General features: G+C 41.1%; 1 protein-coding gene across 1 annotated transcript in view; it reads left to right on the plus strand.

Annotated features, from left to right (window-relative positions):
* Positions 1 to 88: 88 nt before the first annotated feature.
* Positions 89 to 21,255, plus strand: part of LOC141910421 (pumilio homolog 1-like) — a 30,592-nt gene continuing 9,425 nt past the window's right edge. Inside the window, exons 1-9 of the mRNA XM_074801159.1 lie at positions 89 to 148; positions 1,800 to 2,069; positions 4,110 to 4,175; positions 15,122 to 15,269; positions 16,411 to 16,595; positions 17,704 to 17,855; positions 18,176 to 18,545; positions 19,138 to 19,213; positions 20,338 to 20,397. Of these exons, the coding sequence (XP_074657260.1) occupies positions 1,830 to 2,069; positions 4,110 to 4,175; positions 15,122 to 15,269; positions 16,411 to 16,595; positions 17,704 to 17,855; positions 18,176 to 18,545; positions 19,138 to 19,213; positions 20,338 to 20,397 (1,297 nt within the window). The 5' untranslated portion in view covers positions 89 to 148; positions 1,800 to 1,829. The remainder of the gene's footprint in view (positions 149 to 1,799; positions 2,070 to 4,109; positions 4,176 to 15,121; positions 15,270 to 16,410; positions 16,596 to 17,703; positions 17,856 to 18,175; positions 18,546 to 19,137; positions 19,214 to 20,337; positions 20,398 to 21,255) is intronic.

Genomic DNA, 21,255 nt, shown 5'->3' on the forward strand with positions numbered 1-21,255 from the left:
CATTCGAGGATTTCCCCAGGTTCCTACTCGAGATGACGTCATCTAGGCTTGATATTTTCCCACAATGCCCCTCCATTAACAAGATGTCTGATCGCCATGTTGTGAGAGAATGAAGATCGTTGCATGAATTTTATCCGTAATCATCGTGGTACGTAGCCATCAAGTCATCGATTTTCTGTTCGTTTAAGCAGACTACGTTACTAACGCGTATTTAAGACATAATTCGGGCCTGATTGCAAGTCACCTCCGGTCGGAATTTTGCCTTTTTTCGGACGATTTACGCTGCGTAGCTGCAGAATTCTATTATACTGATCAGGTTTCGTATTTTGCATTAATATTATAACTACGTCATTGTCCACCTCTAAATATCACTCGTGCAGTCAGTTCAGAATGGATAATGTTTCCTGGGGTGAATATTCTTGCAGTATTTCAATTCCCCTGACCTGAGTAGGCCATGGCATTATTATTGTGTAAACACAGTTTATGTAATTTTTTGTGGACAATCGAGTCATCTTAGCTTTGGCAAGGCAAGCCAATGGCTATCAAACTTTCTCTTACTTTGAGATCAGTATTGATATCTTTTCCATTTACAACACAATTGCCTCTATTCGGGCGGAGGTCTGGAACAAGTGTCGTGGATATTGCGAAAGATACGCACATTTCTGATTTCCCTTTTGGCCCCGTCGTGAATTTTCATTTAAAAAAATGAATTATTCATAAATTGCTTGCAATATATATAGTTAATTTATTGTCGGGGGAGACACATGTTTCATTTGTCATTTCATTTTTATGTTGTTAAACAGTGACAGATGTTCTTTTTTCTTGTAAGAACCAAAAGATGATTGATTTATTTCTGAAACATTTCCGCACCATTTCATTAACCTTTCACTACTGAAGGGTATATGCATCCGATGGGCTGATTCAAGGGGTGGGTTTGGGCATCAGGATGCACTGCCTTTCCATCGAAGATATATATCGTTGAAATCGTTAGTATCTATTGAATTTGATTCTCGTCTCCTTGGAAATTGCATCTTTCTGGATGGGCTAATTTCTAAACCCCGATGACTTCTGGTTTTTAGCTTAGCTTCTTTATCCTCACCGTTACACTATTATTTAAGATCCCACCTTCAATTTTCCTAGATCAGCCACGGTTTCACTGGGTAAGTAATAAGTATTAAGTGAAAGGGTTTGTGATGGTTTTGATATACCCTCATCAGTGATGTTAGATTTCGTTTCTTGTGGCCAGATTTAATTACTTGATCGCGTCATAGTTAGGTTTTACACATTTTACAGTATCAGCCATCTAAAAATAAAGTCGCATCTACGACGACCGTGGTGACTAAATTTCGGAACCAACTGACTAACATTTAGACGAGAAGATACACAATATCCGTGTATGATGATGACGAGAGAAATCCCACAATAACGAAGCCAAGATTGAAAAATTCTATATCAGAATGATTGTATTTGAGGAGCGACGTTTCGGCTAACAACTGTAACCCATCATCAGTACCCCTGATGATGGCTAACAGTTGTTAGCCGAAACGTCACTCCTCAAATACAATCATTCTGATATAGAATTTTTCAATCTTGGCTTCGTTATTGTGGGATTTCTCTCGACTAACATTCAGGTTTCACTTAGTTCGTAAACAGTCGACTAACTCCGATAACTGAAAATGTCCATGACCCAGTTCCACAGTTCTGAGTTAACTCATGAACGCACTAGTGTGGAGGCGCACCCAGGATTTCAATCAAGCAGTTAGGGTTTAATTCACGTGTTATCTGTAACTATGTTGTAGATGTGTTTGTGATGGTATGATGCTATATCGATGCCTGCTGATCAGATTAACAATAAAACAATGACGGAGTCAGCGTGGGACGATTCACAAGTAATGATGAACGGAGCGACGACCAGAGGCGGCCCGATGCAAGCGCCACCCGGCGGGCGTCATCGCACGTCGCAGGATGACGCGATGGTCGGATATTTTTTCCAGCGCCCGCAGAACGAGCCCCCGGGCCCGCAGTATACTAAACGCTGGGCTGTCGGCGATGACAGCCGAATCGACCAGGTACGGTTTGAATTTTATTATCGCCTATTCACTGATGACCTTGAATTACTGGATATGCCAATAGGTGGCGTAACTGGCAATCCATGTTTTAAATGAGTCAAATTATATCATTTTCAAACTAAGAACTGGAGTTTCCTGTATCCAATACGGGATCATTCATTTATTACGTACGCATTAGGGGAGGGGGAGGGGTCAGTGCAATTGCGTACTGTAATGCTTAATGTTTATGAAAAAATGGCCGATTTTGCATACAGAGGGGGAGGGGGGTTGAAAATTCAAATTTTATGCGTACGTAATAAAAGAATGATCCCTACTCATTTTAGCCTCCAAAATTGTGTTTATTTGCCACTATAGAATGTCCTTGGGTATACTTGTGCACAAGTAGAATTCTCTATTGCTGCAATAGTTGGCGTCTTATTGTATACTAGCAAACCTGGTTGTTCCTCACTTGCCTAGAGTGGAATCCTCTATTGCTGCAGAAGATTCGAACCCGATGGCATCGAGATTGCCATGGTACGAAACCCTGCCACATTAGACCGAGTGCGCAGCTTAGATGATGTCATTATTAGCCAACCAGATATCCCGTTTCATTTTAGCACGGGTTTTCCCATTTATAGTTCTTCCGTGAAAATTACCTCAGCAATTATACAACGAGCAATCTGATTGGTGCCTGCAAGTTTTCGCACCCGGTCTACTGTGGCAGGGAGATTCGATGCCATCAGGTTCGAATCCCTGCGGAGGGAGGATGGTTACAAATGGAATCCTCTATTTCGATGGTAGCTTCCATGGCAGGCTTCTCTAATGAAAACGGTCGTCTGCGATTCCGTCTGTAAATCCTATATTGTAGTTGGAGGGTTGAGAGGTCTCTACGGCGCTGCTGTGGCTCGTTTAATTCTTACTGCTGAATAAACAGTAATTACTGATATAAATCTTCTTACTAAACCCCGCTCTCTCTCTTAACTCTACTGTGACCTTTTAACCGGCGCCTGTAGTTAATATCGCGAGATTTATTACGCAAGCCGTTTGTTCTTTAGCGGCAAAAAAAAAACAACCAGGAATTAAGAGATTTTTCATACAATCATTCCTGCGCTATGTTCATTCGCAAGTGACATTTCTGTCGTTAATTTCGAAGCTGCGAATTTACGAACAGTCGATATTTGAGTGTTATGTGTTATGGTCGAAACAAGATCAGAGTCTAGTCTTGTTTGAGGAAAAGTTTGTCTTAAGCCCAGCGCACATCGACACTGCGATTGGAGACAACTAGTTGCAAGGCAGTTTTCGGCGCATGAGAGGAACTGGCTGGATACGATCAGTTGCTTGAATGTGTCGATGTGAGCGAGCTTACGATTGGTAAGCGTCGATCTATCTCCAGTTCCAGCCAGTTGCCCATGTTCTACTTTTGAGCTACTGGTTGTACTCAATTGCAGTCATATCCGTCGATGTGTGCGCTCTGGATCTCGACGATCGACACGCGCCATGCAGTTGCTGCAACTGACCGGTTATAACTAGATTTCGATGTGCGCGGGGTTATCGTTCGGTAGCAACTAGTTGTCTCCAATCGCAGTGTCGATGTGCGCTAGGCTTTAGTTGCTTGCAAAACCTAATGCAGTTTCTATAATGTTTAAGCTTAACTGAAGACCGGACTAAGATAAACTTAGTTCTTTCTATAGCTAATCCGAATACCACGACCCAAAAAAGGTCCAATCCAATAACTGGTCTTAGATTTTACATCTAGAGTAGGCTGTATGCAGGGATCAGAGAATATCGACATATTCGAAATTCTTTATCTTCTTCAAAGAGAATTCGAACTTTCAGCACTTATGCCGTTCTTGCTGGTGTTGACCTCTTGAGAAGAAACTGCCCCACTGAGAATCTGATATAATTTTATTGAAATTTTTGGCCGAAAGTTCATGGAAAATCAGGGAACTTTGGACTCGGCAACCTGAAAGAACCCCGGGTTTAAGTTTACACTGGTCTTAGATTAATAAGATCGTCTAATAATGAGGTCTTGTCTGTATATATTTTCTGATTTATTTGTAGGTTCAAAGAGGAATGACAGTATCGGAATTGGAAAGGGATTTTCATTCGATGACTTTTGATCGCGAGGTGAGTAGTTGAAAAAAGTTTGTTCGTTTTTTCCCTTGAAATTTCGTCTAGCGTGGCTGTGGTGATAACTTAGTTCGATACTCGTATGATTAAACCACAGGCTGCGTAACGGCGGCGGATGTAAATTGTTCGGCGAATAGTTTAAAAAGTAGAAGGAACGCGAGCGACTCTGTGATAATCCGACCTTCTGGTTGTCATGGATACCGACAATATTAATAAATTTTGAGAAAAAAAAACAGAGATGATTTCTGCGGCCGTTATTTTGCTGTTCGGTGTTTAGTGTCGTGCTGTTGTGATATTACACTGTTGACAGTGGTTTTTAGTGTAATTGAAGTCGAGTATGTTTTGCAGTTCAAATATCGTGGTTTTCTCGGAACGCCCGTTGAACCTCGTTAAGGCCCGAACGTCACAGGACCCGTGAATATCATTCTGTTCGTTACATCCGATTTAGGTCCTTGAGTATCTAGTATGAAAAAGATCAAATATATTTTTGCCCGTTCGGGGACTGAATTCTTGTCGTTCGTTCGTCGTTCGTAGAAACTGGTGACTCGTATTGTAGTCGTTATTACGAGGTAGCACTGAGTGTTCAATGAACCTCGGACTAACTGGCACTGGCAAAATTGGTCTAAGGTAAACAAAGTCCGAGTGTAGGATAGGTAAATATGTCGAAGAAGTCGGTGTAGTAGATTGTTGAGCTGTACTGATCGTCGTCAGACTTATGAGTCCCGACTCCACCCATGAGACGTCGGACGAGTCTTACCCCGCGAATCTGTCGTGAGTCACGTAGTATCATCCTTTGTCTCGTCTCGGCGGTGCGGAGTCACGTTGAGTTGTGTATAGTATCTGCTGCTGCTGCTGCTGCTGCTGCTGCTACTGCTACTGCTGATGAGTCGTTGAAACTGCGATGACAAATTCTGCTGGAGTTTAATCGCTGCTTTCTCATAGTACGGGGTCGAATTTTTGAAAAAAAAATTTACGGCAAAAACTGACGATCGTGATATAGATGAGTTATGTTCATCCTGCTGTCATTAGTTGCCGACGGCGACCGATCTCCGGTTTGTCTTTTTGATGAGCGAGCTTTTGTCGTCGTGACAACGGGATATCAGATTATTTTTCGCGCGCTCTCTGAACTATTCAAGTTTCCAGTTTGTTGAGAAGCGATAATTTTCGGCGGCGACAAATTTGTACCGGAAGTTTTCTTCAGACAGGTTGCACCATTGACCTGAAAAACCTGGGGAAATCAGGGAATTACCTGTGAATTTGACAAATTTTGCAATAGGTTTAAACTTGGAATCAAGGTTATCCTATTGACCACACGTTTCAGTCGGTATCATCAATTATGTGATTCATGAAGAATGTTGAAAGTGGCCACGCTTTCAGATTAGACAGGTTCCTATGAGTAGGTAGCTGCTCTGTACCCCCACACATACACCGCGGCTGTGCTTATCGCTACTGCGGGTATCCAAGTGAAAATTAACGTCATTAAACAAACGCCGACAATCAAAGACAGTACGTAATGAAAACTTATATTTTAGCCGTGAGCTACATGTGACATTAACCGCTGTGTGAGAGAGGGAGAGACAGCGGTAGGGAAAGGGATTTTCTATTAACGCAGCTTCAAAAAAAAACAAGTACAAGGTTTCTTTCTTTCCTTCATTCTGAGATTGTGTTTTTCGCGTGTTCACGGTTGAGAAGGGAAGCCTATAAATTGAAGCGTGGTTTCGCCGTGAGCGATGCGAACCGACCCTCGCACTTTGAACGACTAGCTTCAATCAAACTCTTCAAAAAAATTAATTCGCAACTTGCTGCAATCGTCATTTTGTGAAAGTGTTCTGGTTTGACGTCCAGAACAGGCGTATATCGGTTTATTTGATTCAAGTTTTTACGTTAGTTCGTCTTGCTTAAGTCTTCATGGCATGGACCCGGTCTGTACGCTTTATAAAATCTTAAAAATGGCTGCTTTATTTGAAAATGCCTTTCTTTCAAGACCCCGGCCATGTGTGCCGCGAGTCCGAAATGTAGCTCATTTTTGGTCCAGTCCGAAATAAAGTACACTTTTCAGTGCCAGTCTGAAATTAGGAACTTAATTTTTGGTCGAGTACCTAACAAAGAAGTAGTTCATTTTCAGTTCAGTACTGCTAGCTTCACAAATCACCATGCACAAATCAAGTTATCTTAGATGATTAGTTCATCGGATTTAAAGAGTCGAATCATGTTCTTTCGATTAATGACCCTAGATTTTAATTCAAGGTGCATGTAACGTACACAGTTATAGCGTAGAATTGGGTCCAGTCTCGGTATTAATTGACATTAATCAAAGTCTAATGTTATTGAAAGGTCATGGTTGAGCGTGTATATATGAATCCTATGTCTATATGTATGTATTATGTAAGCTGTCCATGCAGATTAAAGTCTACATTGTCTCCTGTGTGTCGTGTGAAGGGCTTGTGAATTATAACGAGTAGAAATATGAAACACTTTACCAGTTAGAACAAGTTTCTATTAAGTCGGGGATTTACTTGCCATTTCTATATATATATATATATATATATATATATATATATATATATATATATATATATATATATATATATATATATATATATATAACGTGCATTACGGGCGTGTTTCATATACACTGTGAGGTCGGTCGTCGTCTCTGTCATCATCGGCGGTCGCGTCGTCGTCGTCGTTCCGCAACGTATTAAGCGAAATGCGCGATATTTTTGAGACGTATTAATTTCGAGCGTATAAATAGTTGAGTCGATTCGAGCGTCGTTCAGTTCGGAGTTTGCGGCGTTTATTTCAATATTATATATATATATATATATATATATATATATATATATATATATATATATATATATATATATATATATATATATATATATATATATATATATATATATATATATATATATATATATATATATATATATATATATATATATATATATATATATATATATATATATATATATATATATATATATATATATATATATATATATATATATATATATATATATATATATATATATATATATATATATATATATATATATATATATATATATATATATATATATATATATATATATATATATATATATATATATATATATATATATATATATATATATATATATATATATATATATATATATATATATATATATATATATATATATATATATATATACACACACACTATTACCCCGGCCAATTTTATACTCTAACATGTACCAGTCATCTCTTCCTGGAAGAGAAGTAACACCGAGCTGCTAACAAACGCTCAGGAGTCATCTATCAGGCCAGGTACCCATTTACTCCTGGGTGGAGAGAGGCAATGAGGATAAGTGTCTTGCCCGAGGACACTACGGCAATGTACGGGGTTCGAACCTACGACCTGGCTTCCCAGAGTCGAACGCTCTAACCGCTCGGCCACACCGTTCCACGTTTTCTAAGCGTTAACAGGGACACTGCGAAACACGCTTAACTCTTGGGGTCTCCCTGCGCAATTGAAGCTCCTCTTCAGATGTTTAGACAGTCTAGCTCGTTTTGGTTCTGGTTTATATAGGACCGACGAAGCTTTCAGTCACGATTTTCAAACTTATGCATGTTTTCTATGCAAACGTAACTATCGTTCTCTTAATTGATTGAACGCTCGATGCTGAATTCGGATTAATTCGGGTTGCATAATTATCAGCATCGATATTAATCCACTGCTTGCTGCGTTAGGTATAGAGTTGATATTTGAAGATAATGAAAATTAATCATATTTTCCACTCCGTCGGTTGCGAATGAACGAGGTGATGCCGGAGCTGTGTGAATTAATGATTGCTATGTCGAACAGTTGATTGAATACGTTGGTTTAAGTTTGCTAAATTATCACCTCGGTTAACTCCTACCTTAGTCTCCTAACTTCTCCAACTCCATCACGCCCTTAACCTTAAACTCCCCTCGTTGCCGTTCCTCCCCCAAACCTCCACTTGATACCGCCCTGTAAACTCATTTTTACCTCCCACTCGTCCTCCATATTTCTGCATGCCTACCCCTCGCTCTCTCGCACCACCTCTAACTGTTTTCTCTTTGTGTTGTTCATTCCTCTGCCGTCCCCCTCTCTCATTCTCTTCCTCTGCCGTCCCCCTCTCTCATTCTCTTCATCTCTCGCCCACCCGACTTTCGAAACCAGACACAAATAACATTTCACTCGCCGAATAGACAATAAAAATTATCGTCTATACGTCATACGCGGATCATTTTTACACGCTAACGTCCCTTTAGTTCCGCTTCGTCGAAGATCCGTCGTTGACCTTGAACCAAATCGCTGACGATCGATCGTAGGAATGTTTTTATAACGACGACAACAACGGTTGAGATGAGTAATTTAGTTCGCGCGAGAGGTAGAGAGAGGTTTTAACGTTACCAGCTGGTTTATCTTGAGTCATACGCACCACCACCGGGGCAGGCAGACGAGCAGGCAGGCAGGGGTTTATACACGAGGAGGTCGAGTCACTCTCACAGTGTATATGAAACACGCCCGTAATGCACGTCTGCGTCATAAACACTGCAGACGCAGACGCCGTACTATAACGAGTCAGTGTGTGTACGTGTTACGTGTGTTTGTCTGCAGCCCGTAGAAAATATGTGTCACGTTTTTTGAATTACCGTCGTCGTCGTGTAAAACCCTGGATTATTATCGGTCGTCGTCTCTGTCATCATCGGCGGTCGCGTCGTCGTCGTCGTTCCGCAACGTATTAAGCGAAATGCGCGATATTTTTGAGACGTATTAATTTCGAGCGTATAAATAGTTGAGTCGATTCGAGCGTCGTTCAGTTCGGAGTTTGCGGCCGTTTATTTCGCCTTGTCTCGCGCGGTCACGGCAGATTTTCCGACGAAGTTTCTTCGATCTCTGTCGTAGAGTAGATGATTAAACGTCGTTCTGTTTTCGCGCGATCGCGACTCGGATCTCGAAGCGGATTTGAATGTTAAATTACGTTTTGTAGTGTACATTAAACTTAGCGATTATTGTCGTTGTTATCTAGATAATGAATTGATAAAGCGATAAATTTTGGAGTATTGGTTACGCGTCCGATGCTAATTTCATATTCGCGCGGATTATCATCTAAGACGAGCGTTACGAGCGGCTCAGTGTTGGATTTAGCTGGATACGGATATAATATTAAATATCGTTATTATTGATTGTGATAATAATAATAATAATAATAATAATAATAATAATAATAATAATATGCTCTACGATGGTCGACTGTCTACGCGATACGTTAAGCAGCATGTTACTCGATCACTCTCAGGTTCGTTTCATTCGGATAACCGTTTTTTTTTTTTTAATGTATATATATATATATATATATGCGCGTATAATATCGTCGCGGTGTTATGTCTAGGTGTATTCGTGTGTAAATGTTATTAGAATTGAAGTGAACGCCCTTCGTTTAGTCGTTTAGTCGTGAGTATTAACGGTATAATGCTCTCTGGTGTGGAATTCTGGCCTGGTTAATGCTCGACTGAACAGTCTGTTTGTCCTATAGCGTACGGAACTGCGTAGATCATGGTTCCCACAGAACAGGGAAATTGGTTTGGAAATATTTGGGAATTTGAGAAATTTTCCTCAAATCAGGGAAATATTTGGGAAATTCATTACATTTCGCAAATTGCATTTGCCAAGGGCAACTTTCCTTGAAAATCACCTTAATCAACCAGTCACCGCTAAAATGTTGACTGTAGCATGATAATGTCTGTTCGTTTCGATTTGGAAAAATCACCCATGAAATACATGGGAAAACTTGGGAATTTTGAACTTTGGGAACCATCCTATATAGGCTTTTAATTAATCACTCCTCAATGAGGGCAAGGTGGCTCCAAATTAAATCGAATCGAGAGGTTTCATTCGGCAGCGGTTTTTGGCATTGGCTAAAGCCTAAAACGTAAACGACGTAGGGGAATGTAAACAAACATGTTTGTTCTTGAAGCTTATGTTTCCGAAGCTAATATGTCTCGTAAATGCGGAAACATGAGACAGAAATATGTGTCCGTGTTTCCCTGCGTCGTGCGCATTAGGTTTAAAATGTCGTTGTAAACTTCGATTTCCGCCTAAGTTGTCATAAAGCATCGGCGAAAATTCATTAAGACTGGCATTAGCAGGGTTCATAGCAGTTGAAGGTCCTTAAAAGTCTTGTAATGGGAATGGGTCAATTCAAGGTTTTGAGCATCGTGGACTAAGATCCTCAAATGGTCGTTGAATGGCATCGGTCATTAGTTATCCGCAGATCCAAAGTTCAGTAACAACTCTTAATTAAAATCTACTGATAATGAGAATAAGTGGAAAATATAGATTTCAGGATTCATGGCTTTTGATGATCGTATTATTATATCAGTCCTGCAATCGGGAGTAAAAAAAGTCTTTGAATGTCATGAAAGTCATTAATTCATGGACACTATGAATTCTGAATCATTTTGCTCGGTTAATAACAATGATATTCATGTATTCAGTGTTTAGTCATTGCGGATAATGACCTGTTTCTCACTATTATCCGTTAGACGATTATTATTATTATTATGATATTTGCGCGCGAGAAGAATGCGATTGAATCGATGATCGTTTGAAGCAGGTGTTTAATATCTATCAAACCCTCGCTCGCCGCAGTTCCATTCTCTCCTGTGCCGTGTATCTGTGTACACTGCGATTAGAAACATCCTCGCTTACCGCAGTCGGAATCTCGAATGATTGCCGGTAGCGATTTGTTAAAAATTTCTATGGCTGATTTACCCGCGTTTCTGATTGTCAATTAGCGAGATTTTTCTAAAGGATCAGATTCCAGCCCTCGTTCGGTACCTCGCCCTCACTCCATACCTCCCCTCACCGAGGCTCGAGTTCTAGAGAATCTTCTCGGAAACGAGATGCTTTATTGTCTGTTCTGCGTTTGGTGGTATCCTTGGTTTTCTAGTTTTTCAATCAAAAAAGCGTATTTCAATCAAAAAAGAGAATTGAATTAAATATCTTCTGATGGTGGAATCAGAAATTTCAAGTATCCTGCCAGGATAGTTTAATTTCGATTTTCAATAAGCCAGCGAAATGATTTGTACCCTCAGGATATATATATATATATCGGGATACTACCGTAATCGAGCCCTGTACATCCTTCCAGTTCCTTTCTAATTTCGGTCCACCTCCTCTAGTCCTTTCCTCTGCTCCGGGGGTTCCTTGCTACTCTTTCTGCACCCTTCAGCTCATCGTTTACTTAATCTTCGTAGCACATTTCTCGCCATCATCCTACCCTTCCCTCTTCTTCGGGTATCTCCTCTCCTCCCTGTCAATTTGATCAACGAATCGGGTCATTGAATTGGGAGGCAAAAAGGTCCTTGAATGTCATGGAATGAGACTGTTCATGGAGACTATGAACCCTGCTCTCCGTCGGACTCTTTTATTTCCTTTCTCTTTCCCTCTACTGTTTTAGTTTAATAGAGGAGTCATCGTGGTATTTCGACATATCTTGAAATGTCTCGTCATCATTATCACTGATAATTACTGCCGATAAGCTGCTGCTGCTGCTGCTGCTGCTGCTGCTGCTGCTGTTACTCATCATTTCGAAACAAATGACGAGGGAACGAAAAATTGTAGCCGATAATTTCATCATTTCGCGTCTCGTCTCGGGCAGTAATCGCTACGGAGATGACGGCATCGATCTCTTTGTTATCGACGGTGACCGCCGCGTGTGGATCGGTGCGCATCACCGGCGGGAGAGGTCGTTAACTTTCGACTGCGCGGCTCGCTCGTCGCAGTCGCTCTACTGCTCTAAACCTGTTTCGTCGATGGTAATTTTTCGCCGATGTCGTCGATATTAACGAAGTCCGTCTCCGCAATTATCGGAGGATCTCGTTTCGTCCTGCCGTGCATTAAGCGAAACTAAGATCGTTTGAAAGTCGTCGCTCGGTCACAGTTCGTATTGTCGCAGATCGTAGATGTGTTCTTTGTAGACGATTACAATCAGTTGTTGTTAACCCTTTCAGTGCCGACTTATTAATACCCTATAGTGCTGGAGATAATTTGAAAATTCTAAGAAATTCCACTCTAGTGTGTTGAATAACAGGAATACCACTATAGTGCGTCTACACTGCGGTGTGGTGTATCGTTAGTTACTAGTATAATTTTACTATGTTTGACAGGTGCTGCCATTTTTCAAGAGAGATATGTACTGATTACTAATTACACCAATACACCGCAGTGCGGTGTACTAGCAAAATCCATGACCGATTTATACACTGCACTGCGGTGTAGATGCACTGAAAGGGTTAAACAATAACGTTACGCGACAGTATCATCGGTCCAATTGTTTTTCAAAATCAGTCACAGGGTGATGCTTTGTTTTAACTGAAACTAAGATCGAATGTCGCCACTCTTTGGTCACGGTTAATATTATGTTAATATTCTACCGGCAGAGTTCATCGTGGATGATTAAAATCACAGAGTTGTGTTTTTTACACGAATGTATCATCGGTTTGTCTCGTGTGGAGCGATGCTCGGCGCTATATGTACGAGTATTCGGTTGCTAGGTTACAGTGACACATTGTTGTCCGTAGGGTGATATTAAACCGGTCCCCGGTCGGCCGGAGCCGTCGACGACGGTGACTAGTACTGAAATAATTGATGGTTTTTTCTCTCCAGGTTTTATGTTACGGTATTCAATATTTATTTCAAATCTACCGGCAATGGGGCATATTCCTCGCACGTTTTATCACTGTCTTTGTTTTCAAGGAATTCAAGGAATTTTTTCCATATATTCTCAAGTATTTGTTAGTAGTATCAGTATGGGGGATCGGTGTTCAGTATGGGGGGATCGGTGTTCAGTATGGGGGGATCGGTGTTCAGTATGGGGGGATCGGTGTTCAGTATGGGGGGATCGGTGTTCAGTATGGGGGATCGGTGTTCAGTATGGGGGGATCGGTGTTCAGTATGGGGGGATCGGTGTTCAGTATGGGGGGGATCGGTGTTCAGTATGGGGGGATCGGTGTTCAGTATGGGGGGATCGGTGTTTGACCGCTATGAAGTGTAACCCATAGCTCTAGTGGGCGTTGCGGATTATCTCGTGTTGCGATAATCCCGTTTTCAATCCCGTCAGTCGTGGATTCGATCTTGATCCGGATTAATTATCTCGATGCGTGGCGAGAGATTTGTCGGAAGATCGGGGCATGTTGATCTTCCTACACGTGTCTCTCATCCTCCCAGCTGCTGCTGATGATGATGTTGTTGTGGGTGTGTCTCGTAAGACAAGATGAACTAATGAGATATCCCTATATTTTGTAGCGGACGAATTCCATCTAAATGATTGGTTAAGTCAATGATTGTCTGAGTGGTGTCAGTTGTGATTCTCAGTCAACTAAAGACAGTTTAAAAGTTGTCCCGATTTTTCAAACCATCTTCATTTGAAGTGAGCAAGAAAGTTGTGCCGTTTCATCAGTTAAATTGACAGTAGCCACTGATAGAAAACCTTGGAAAACTCAGGGATTCAAAAAAATCTAGAAAAAAAGAAATCAAGGAAAACCGGGGAATTTGACAAATTTTACCAAAAACCTGGAAGACTTTGAATTTGTAATCAGATTGAAACCGATCAGATGGCTACCCTGACTATCTTTATACTGAAGCACATCGTGACGCTTGACAGTTTATATCGATCAGAGTTCGAAGATGGTTTAAATCTGTTGTGCTTAAAAAGTTAAAGCGATGCAGTATCATTCATCGGTTCATTTGTCTTCTAAATCAATAATAGAGTTTAGCCATGTTTAGGTTTTCGGGGATGTATCCCAAAGGACTGGCGCAGTGAATATATATGAATTGAAAGATTCTATGTTGAATTTTGTGACGGCTGAAATTTCCATCGTAGAAACTTCAGTGTGCAATCACGTGGAGACAATTTGCTGGTGTCAAGCTGGTTCCGATCAGACCCGAGTCGAATAAGGCCCGGCTCGATGGCCCGTGCCCGTGCTCATCTTACTAAAAATCAAAATGATACTGCGGCAGGGTAACATATTGAACAATTCGGCACTAGCCGGGTCATCGTTTGGTGGGTCGGGGTTAATGTTGGCCCGTGCATCGATCTAGCACGAGTGTGAACAGTCCGCTCCGGGCTTAATCTAATCTCTTCTACATATGTTGCTGATTCTGTGTTCGGGTGAATGTTCTAGGTATTCATCTCTATACACACACACACGCTGTCTGTCAATGTATTGTATTATATTGGATTGTATTTTACGGCAGGTGTTCCATATAGATGTCTATGACTAATTGAGTTTTTATGTACAGCTGTTAACACTGAGTACCCTGCCTCGTGATCCCTGGATTCATGAAACCGATTCACATGACTACCCTATCTATAGTAAGCCCTAGATAACAGTTTTTGATCTTGAAATAGGGATTGTCCCTGTTATTTATTTGGTTGGCAAATTTCGTTTGATTTTCTGATTAAGTGTCCCTTACAAACCCACCACACCTGCCGGGAGTGAAACAGGGGGTTTGATTTTGAAATCGGAAATCGAAGTACAGATATAGTTGTGTGATTGGCGGTCGAGGCGGTCGAACATATTTTTTTGTTTAAATCAAAGTTTATGATAGGGGGAATATAGATAACAAGTTTTAACTGTATAGTACTAGTTAAGTAGTATGGTTAGGGTATAAGTGTCATGCTGTTCTTGATAACTGGGGTCACAAAAACTGCAAAATTAATTCAAAATAAACTGAAGAAATGAATTTGATTTAAGAGATTAAGAAATTGGACCCGGATCATTCTAGGGGTAGGAGAACCCTTGGATTCAAAAAAGGGCCATTAGTTGCGGGTCTCCTTATAATGTACCCTATCTTAAAGAGATTCCGTTCTGAATTCTGCGACAGGCGTTTTAATAAGTTGCTTTTTGTTCGTATTTTTCAGATCGGGCCGCACACGAAGAAAATCTGGGATCTACCGGACAACGAGCAGCAGAAACAAGCGGTCGAGAAGGACATATTCGTGTCGGCGGGCAGTCCGTGGACGCCTCGCGACGATACGTGGAGTACCTCAGGTACATCGTACCCTAATGGTAATATCAGCTCTCACTAGGGGGCGTTTAATTATAATAATTGTGTGCATTGTAGTATTAGTTCGGGGCTGTAGGGGGCGTTAGTGTTATTATTGTCTGTTTGGTGTTGGTTTTTATTGGTAAGTTGTGAAATGTGCGACGGAGATGGTATTTTATAGTTTTTGCCGACGTATATAGATGGCGTTGTATGTTCAGGTATACTCATAGGGGGCGCTGTGCTTCGTATGGTAGCCCGATTTCATTTTAGTTCCATTCTGCTCTCAAAGAGGGCATTACCTACAATCAGCAGCATGATTTGAGGAAATTTCTCCTGAACCTCCGTTGAACTTATCACTGATATAATGATATTAATAATAATAATCCTCTCGACTTCAAAGTGGTCCCCGACGCGCGCGCGCGCGCACGCTCGCAACAATCGAAATGTCACGCCTTGCCTCTGGCGTAACCGTGGTAACCCGATATCTCGGTGTCTGGAGGTTGTTAATCACGATGACCTTCGACTGTGTTTATTTGTCGTCGACCGGAGTCTCTCATTAATATCACATAAAACCGACCCGGGTGAAATGTTACTGAGTGCGCGTAAACCATTGATTCGATAATATCACTTGATTACTGATTCAGTTATAAGGAAGCGGCAATGATAACATTGGTCTCGTTACTGGTAGCGTTTGAGATTAGTTTAACAGCCTCGGTATATGTATGTACACGATATATATGGAAAGAGTGACAGAGGGTCCAGATTAACCCCCTCCCCCTGGATTGCCGATAAATTTAAATTTTAAATTTTGTTCTGTTTTGATTACACAATAAGACTAGTATAATTATAGCCTAGTAAAAGGAAAATTTAGTCAGGGATCAGGGATTTTCATTCACGTTGGATAATCGCCTGGTATCTGGAGCGATGGTAATGCCTAAATCTAGGGACATTGGACTCAGCAAGCCGACAATCCAAATCGAATATAGATCCAGTTCCACAGTTGTGAGTTACAGTTGGGAATTAGTTCATTTTCAATGTATGAACTCGAGTCAAAACTTCACTTCAAAGCTGTGGAACTCGACCCAGAGCGTTCTGAATTCTTGTAGAATTGAAGCGAAGATGATTTTAACTAACGTAAATTTTTTTATTTTATGAAATTTCTAGAACATGCCGTGTCTCAACCGATTAATATGGTACAGCGGCGGCCGGGTAGCTTCCCGAGCAGCGAGGCGAACAACGTGCTGTCACCGCGCTCGTCTGAAGCTAGCGCGCTCGGCGTAAACATGGTCGAATACGTGCTGGGTTCGCCGTCGAGTAAAGAGATCGACCGCATGAGAATGAAGGGCTACGTAAGTATCTGTTAACCGATTAACCCTGTCAAACTCGAGGCTTAGAATTAAGGCCAGTTTTTATTCGATAGCCGATCTAACAACTTTAAGACTAGTCTTTAAAATTTTCCATTGCTATTCGATTTTAAGACCTCGGCCAGTTCCGTTGGTCGCCTTTAAATTTGAATCAATGGTTATTGAATCAGTCATATTGAATCAATACTTAAAATGAGTTAATACGTAGTCAGGCGTTATACCCGGAACCTGTGGAGCTGGCTTCAGTCTTCATTAAACCACATGAGTTCCCTTGAATACGTTGTTATGTATATAAGCTGCAACTGGGTCAGTGCAGTCCGGTTATTCAGTCGAACTGTTCTACAAATCAGGCTTGTGGAGTGTAACTGCCGAGTTAGCTTAAACTATTGTTGAATTTGCTTGAACTACAGTTGAATTGACCTCAGTTTAAATGGAAAATTAATTCCACAGCGTGGTGTAGGGCCGAATTTGATTTTAAAACCTAAAGCTGTTTTCTTTGGTATGATGACAATTTGATCAGTTATACAGAGCCATCTATTGGCGATGAAAGTATAGTATTCGTACTGTCTGACCATAAGACCGATACATCAATGGTTATTGAATCAGTTAACTTTCAATTAATTCATGTAAAATCTTACTTGGAAGTGTAGAGCTGGCTTCAGTCTTCATAAAACCACCTGAGTCTTGAATACCTTGTTATGTATGTAAGCTACAACTGGGTCAGTTCAATCTAATTGGTCAGTCCAACAGTTCTGTGGATTAGACCAGAGTAAACTTAAATTACTGTTGAATTGACCTGAGTTTAATAGGAAAATTAACTGGTTGCTCCCAGCGCGTAGGTCGGAATTTTAATTTTAAAACCCAAAACTGTTATGTTTGGTATGATGACAATTTGATCAGTTATACAGAGCCATCTATTGGCGATGAAAGTATAGTATTCGTACTGTCTGACCATGTGACCGATACATCAACATACAAAATAGATAAAATGTATCTTAAACATCTTGAGTCGAAAATCATGGACATCAGTTTAGATAGTTAACCTGAACGAACCAAACAATTAGTAAAACTGTTTCGTTTTTTGCTCGTATAGGTACCGCAAGTGCAGGGCGATCCGAATCACCCGAAAGTCGACATCAAACAAGGCAAACCGCCTTCGCCGTTCGAGCCCGATAAAAACGTCGTGGACGTCAAAGAGACGAATGGTATGATACAGAACGGCGTCGACGATGATAAAGTTTACAGGTGAGAACACGAGAAATTATTATTCATTAGGGTTCCTGCATATCTGGGAAAATCATGGAATTCTTTGGACTCTCCTCTTGTGTAAGTGGTACAAGGAACCTCTGGAATAGTCACCAGTGAGGATATCTTTGTTTAAACCAGGGAATTTTTGGTCAAGGGTCATTGAAAATCGGGAAAATATCATAGGATTTTGTATTCTCTGACCTGTTTGAGCGCTGATTCATGTGTAGGGTGTGCCAATCGAAATTCAGATTCAACTGACCCGAATTAAGAGAATTGACCTAGATAAATTTACCTATTTGATGAATTTCCGTTTTTAGGTCACAACCGCAGCAGGTTCAGCCCGGTAAATATATGGTCGCCCAGCCGGCGTTCTGTCTGGTAACTAGGCCGCATCCGGGAGCGCCAGGTGGCGCGGGCGGTAACAACGGCAGTCGTCAAACGTCGCCTCAGGATGACGAGGTCAAACAACAGCAGATGATCGAGAATCAACGATTGATGATGGGAGGCGCCGGTAAACCGGAGGATCTGCTGCAGGGTCAGCCGCAGCTGATGCAGCCCGGGTTACAGCTCGACGCGCCGCAGTTCGACCCACAGCTCGGCATCGACCCGGTACAGTTCGATTATTCGAACCCGATCGTGCCGTCGATGGATAGCCCGAACTTCGGTGGAATGGACTATAATCAACAGGTTAGTTGATTTACTTATTCCTAGGTGGTGCTGTTTATCAAGAACGTGAGCCGCGTAAGGTTCTGAAGATGTCACGGAAAATCAGGCAGGGAAAACTGACAAATAATTCAAGGAATTAGAATTTTATTGATGTCTTAAGTTTTCCGATGACACTTCTAATCTCTGGATCGGAACTAAGGCATTTTAGTTGGCGTTACTAGAATTGAGTGAATGATGACAAGTGATTATGAGGAGAGCCATCTATTGGCAGTGATATGTACCTTGTATTCGTACTGTCTGACCTCTGTTAATCTTAACACGCAGGGGAGATAACTGTAGGAGGTGACTCTAGGAGGTGGTTATCGTGGGGTATCAACCTCCTTAGTAAAACATTCGTACTTAAGTTGACGAATGCCTCGGGAATTGGGTATTGACCTCCCTGATATTGTCTTCCTGATTTGAGATATTTCGTCATGAGCTATCCACCTCTACGCCTCCCTTAGGAGATATAAAAATCTCTGGTAGCTTGTAGGGTGCGTATTCTCAGGGGATCAAATAGTAATTGTACGTATGGTACCCGCGTTATATTGAATCTTATCTTTTTGCCTTACAGATGCAGATGCAGCGACAGCAACCGATCGCAGTTTTAACGCCGCAACAATATGCAGCTGCCCAGCAACAGCAACTCGGTAAGTAGAGCCACGACGCCTTCTATCTGTCGAAAACTTAACTAAAGATCTTCAAAAAAAAAAAAAAATAGAATTTGATGAAATCAAAGCATTAGATATTTTTCCTTAGAGGTGGGGGTTTATTTTCTAATAGTTTTTTCGTCGCTTGTATTTTTGGTTGTGCGGTGCGCATGCGTTTTACAACATTTCGAACTATCATCTACGCTATTTTTTTTTCGATCGAATGATTTTTTTTCGAAGATGCCATTCCGAATACTAGTACGTTCTCGTAGTTCTTCGCTGGAATTTGAAACGGAGAATAATTCATTTCGACGAATTGAATTCGGGTGCTACAGTATCTGCCATATGATGCAGTTCGGTGTCCATCTACTTAACCCACTGTTCTGCGTTTCGCGCACCTGCCCTATTAGACTGCCCAGGCTCTGTTCTGGCCTAGCTGCCTGCTTAAGTTGACTGCCCTGTTCAACCCTACTGCCCAGAGGTCCTAACCTTTACTGTTTCTGGGTCACTACCCACCCATGCTGGAGAGTTAAAGAAGGGACTTACAACTTAACCCCCCGTCCCCCACAATATTTCATCCCATCTGGCAGCGAAATATGAAGTACACATATTCCTTCTCACGTTGATAAGTTAATGTTAATTACTGATATAACTACCATTGCGCTTCTAGAATAGTTACTGTACTCATTTGAGGGCTTTATTTCTTTATTTCTCCTAGAAATATGCCCAAAATCAATCGGATTCATTTCCAGTCCGTTCTCAATAAAACAACCATTTTCGATGCCAGTTTAATCTGAATTTGCGTTGAAAACTACTCCCTATAACTAATGACAGGTAGAAGTCAGTTATCGTGGTCTTCGAGTACAATTTACACGTTGCAGTAAATGCCGTAATTTCCGAGTGTCGGGAGTGTTCTCCGACTAGTTGATAGGTGGCGTGAGCGACCGTCATCATCTTGTGCAAATGCGCTGTCGATGATTTACAATTTTAAATGCATGGCTTCGTCGTTTGTTCTCCGTTCGTTCGTCGTTTTTCGTTTTTAAACGTTTTTCTTCTTTTTTTTTTTTTCTTTTTTGTTGAATGTGTTTTTTATTATATTCAATATTCACCGTGTTCTACTGTAGGAACGTCGTACGTTATCAATGCAGGTCAGGATCCGTACGCAGTCGGCATACCAGTCGCAGGTCAGATTATATTACATTTCACACCACTAGGTGGCGTTACTGTAGCCCGTACGTAGTGTAATAATCGGGTTCGCGCGCTTGCCTGCTCGGCATTTCCGTTAGAAGTCATCGGAAAGATTCGTTTTCCGATGCGATTTCTGGGCCCAGTTCCGCAGTCTTTGAATGATCGAAAAATGAATTTATTTTTTGACTGACAAATATAGGCGGGTTTTGATTGAACGATTTAGGATTAGAAATTGGTAGAGCTTGTACTGGTTGCAATAAATGCTCCAGGGTCCAGTTCCACAGTTCTCAGTTAAGACTTGACCCTGGGTTAAAACATTGAAAATGAACTAACTTTAACTCAGAGTTAACTCTAACTCACAACTGTGGAACTGGGTCCAGAAGAGTATTCCAGAATCAATGGAGGCAAATCAAAATCTGCCTTAGTCATCTAACTTGCAAGTCTTCCAAAATTGTGAATTATGGCCACGGCAGCATGGTCAGCGGGCCTCAGTTCGATAAATATAACTATAATTCTGACATGAAAATGTATTGAGAGTAACTAATTTGACTTGTAGAGTTAAAAGATTCTGACTTGATTTTGCGGAACTGGATTCAGGATTTAGGTCGTAAAAAATCGCGGCCAGGCGGCAACAAATTTACGAAGTCATTTTTCGAATAATAAAAGCCGAGCTTCGCCGTGCTGCTGAGCCGTAATCACAGTCAGCACTGTTTTCAATCGGGCCTCAGTAACGACACCTTGTCAGCAGTATTTTTATTTACATTCAATTGATCTTAGATTTTAAAAAAAGAATATTCACCTTAAACTTACATGAATTCAAACCGTAGATAAAAATTAAAATGATTTTTAAAATA

The sequence above is a fragment of the Tubulanus polymorphus genome, chromosome 8 (assembly GCF_964204645.1).
Source record: "Tubulanus polymorphus chromosome 8, tnTubPoly1.2, whole genome shotgun sequence".
Taxonomy (NCBI): Eukaryota; Metazoa; Nemertea; class Palaeonemertea; order Tubulaniformes; family Tubulanidae; genus Tubulanus; species Tubulanus polymorphus.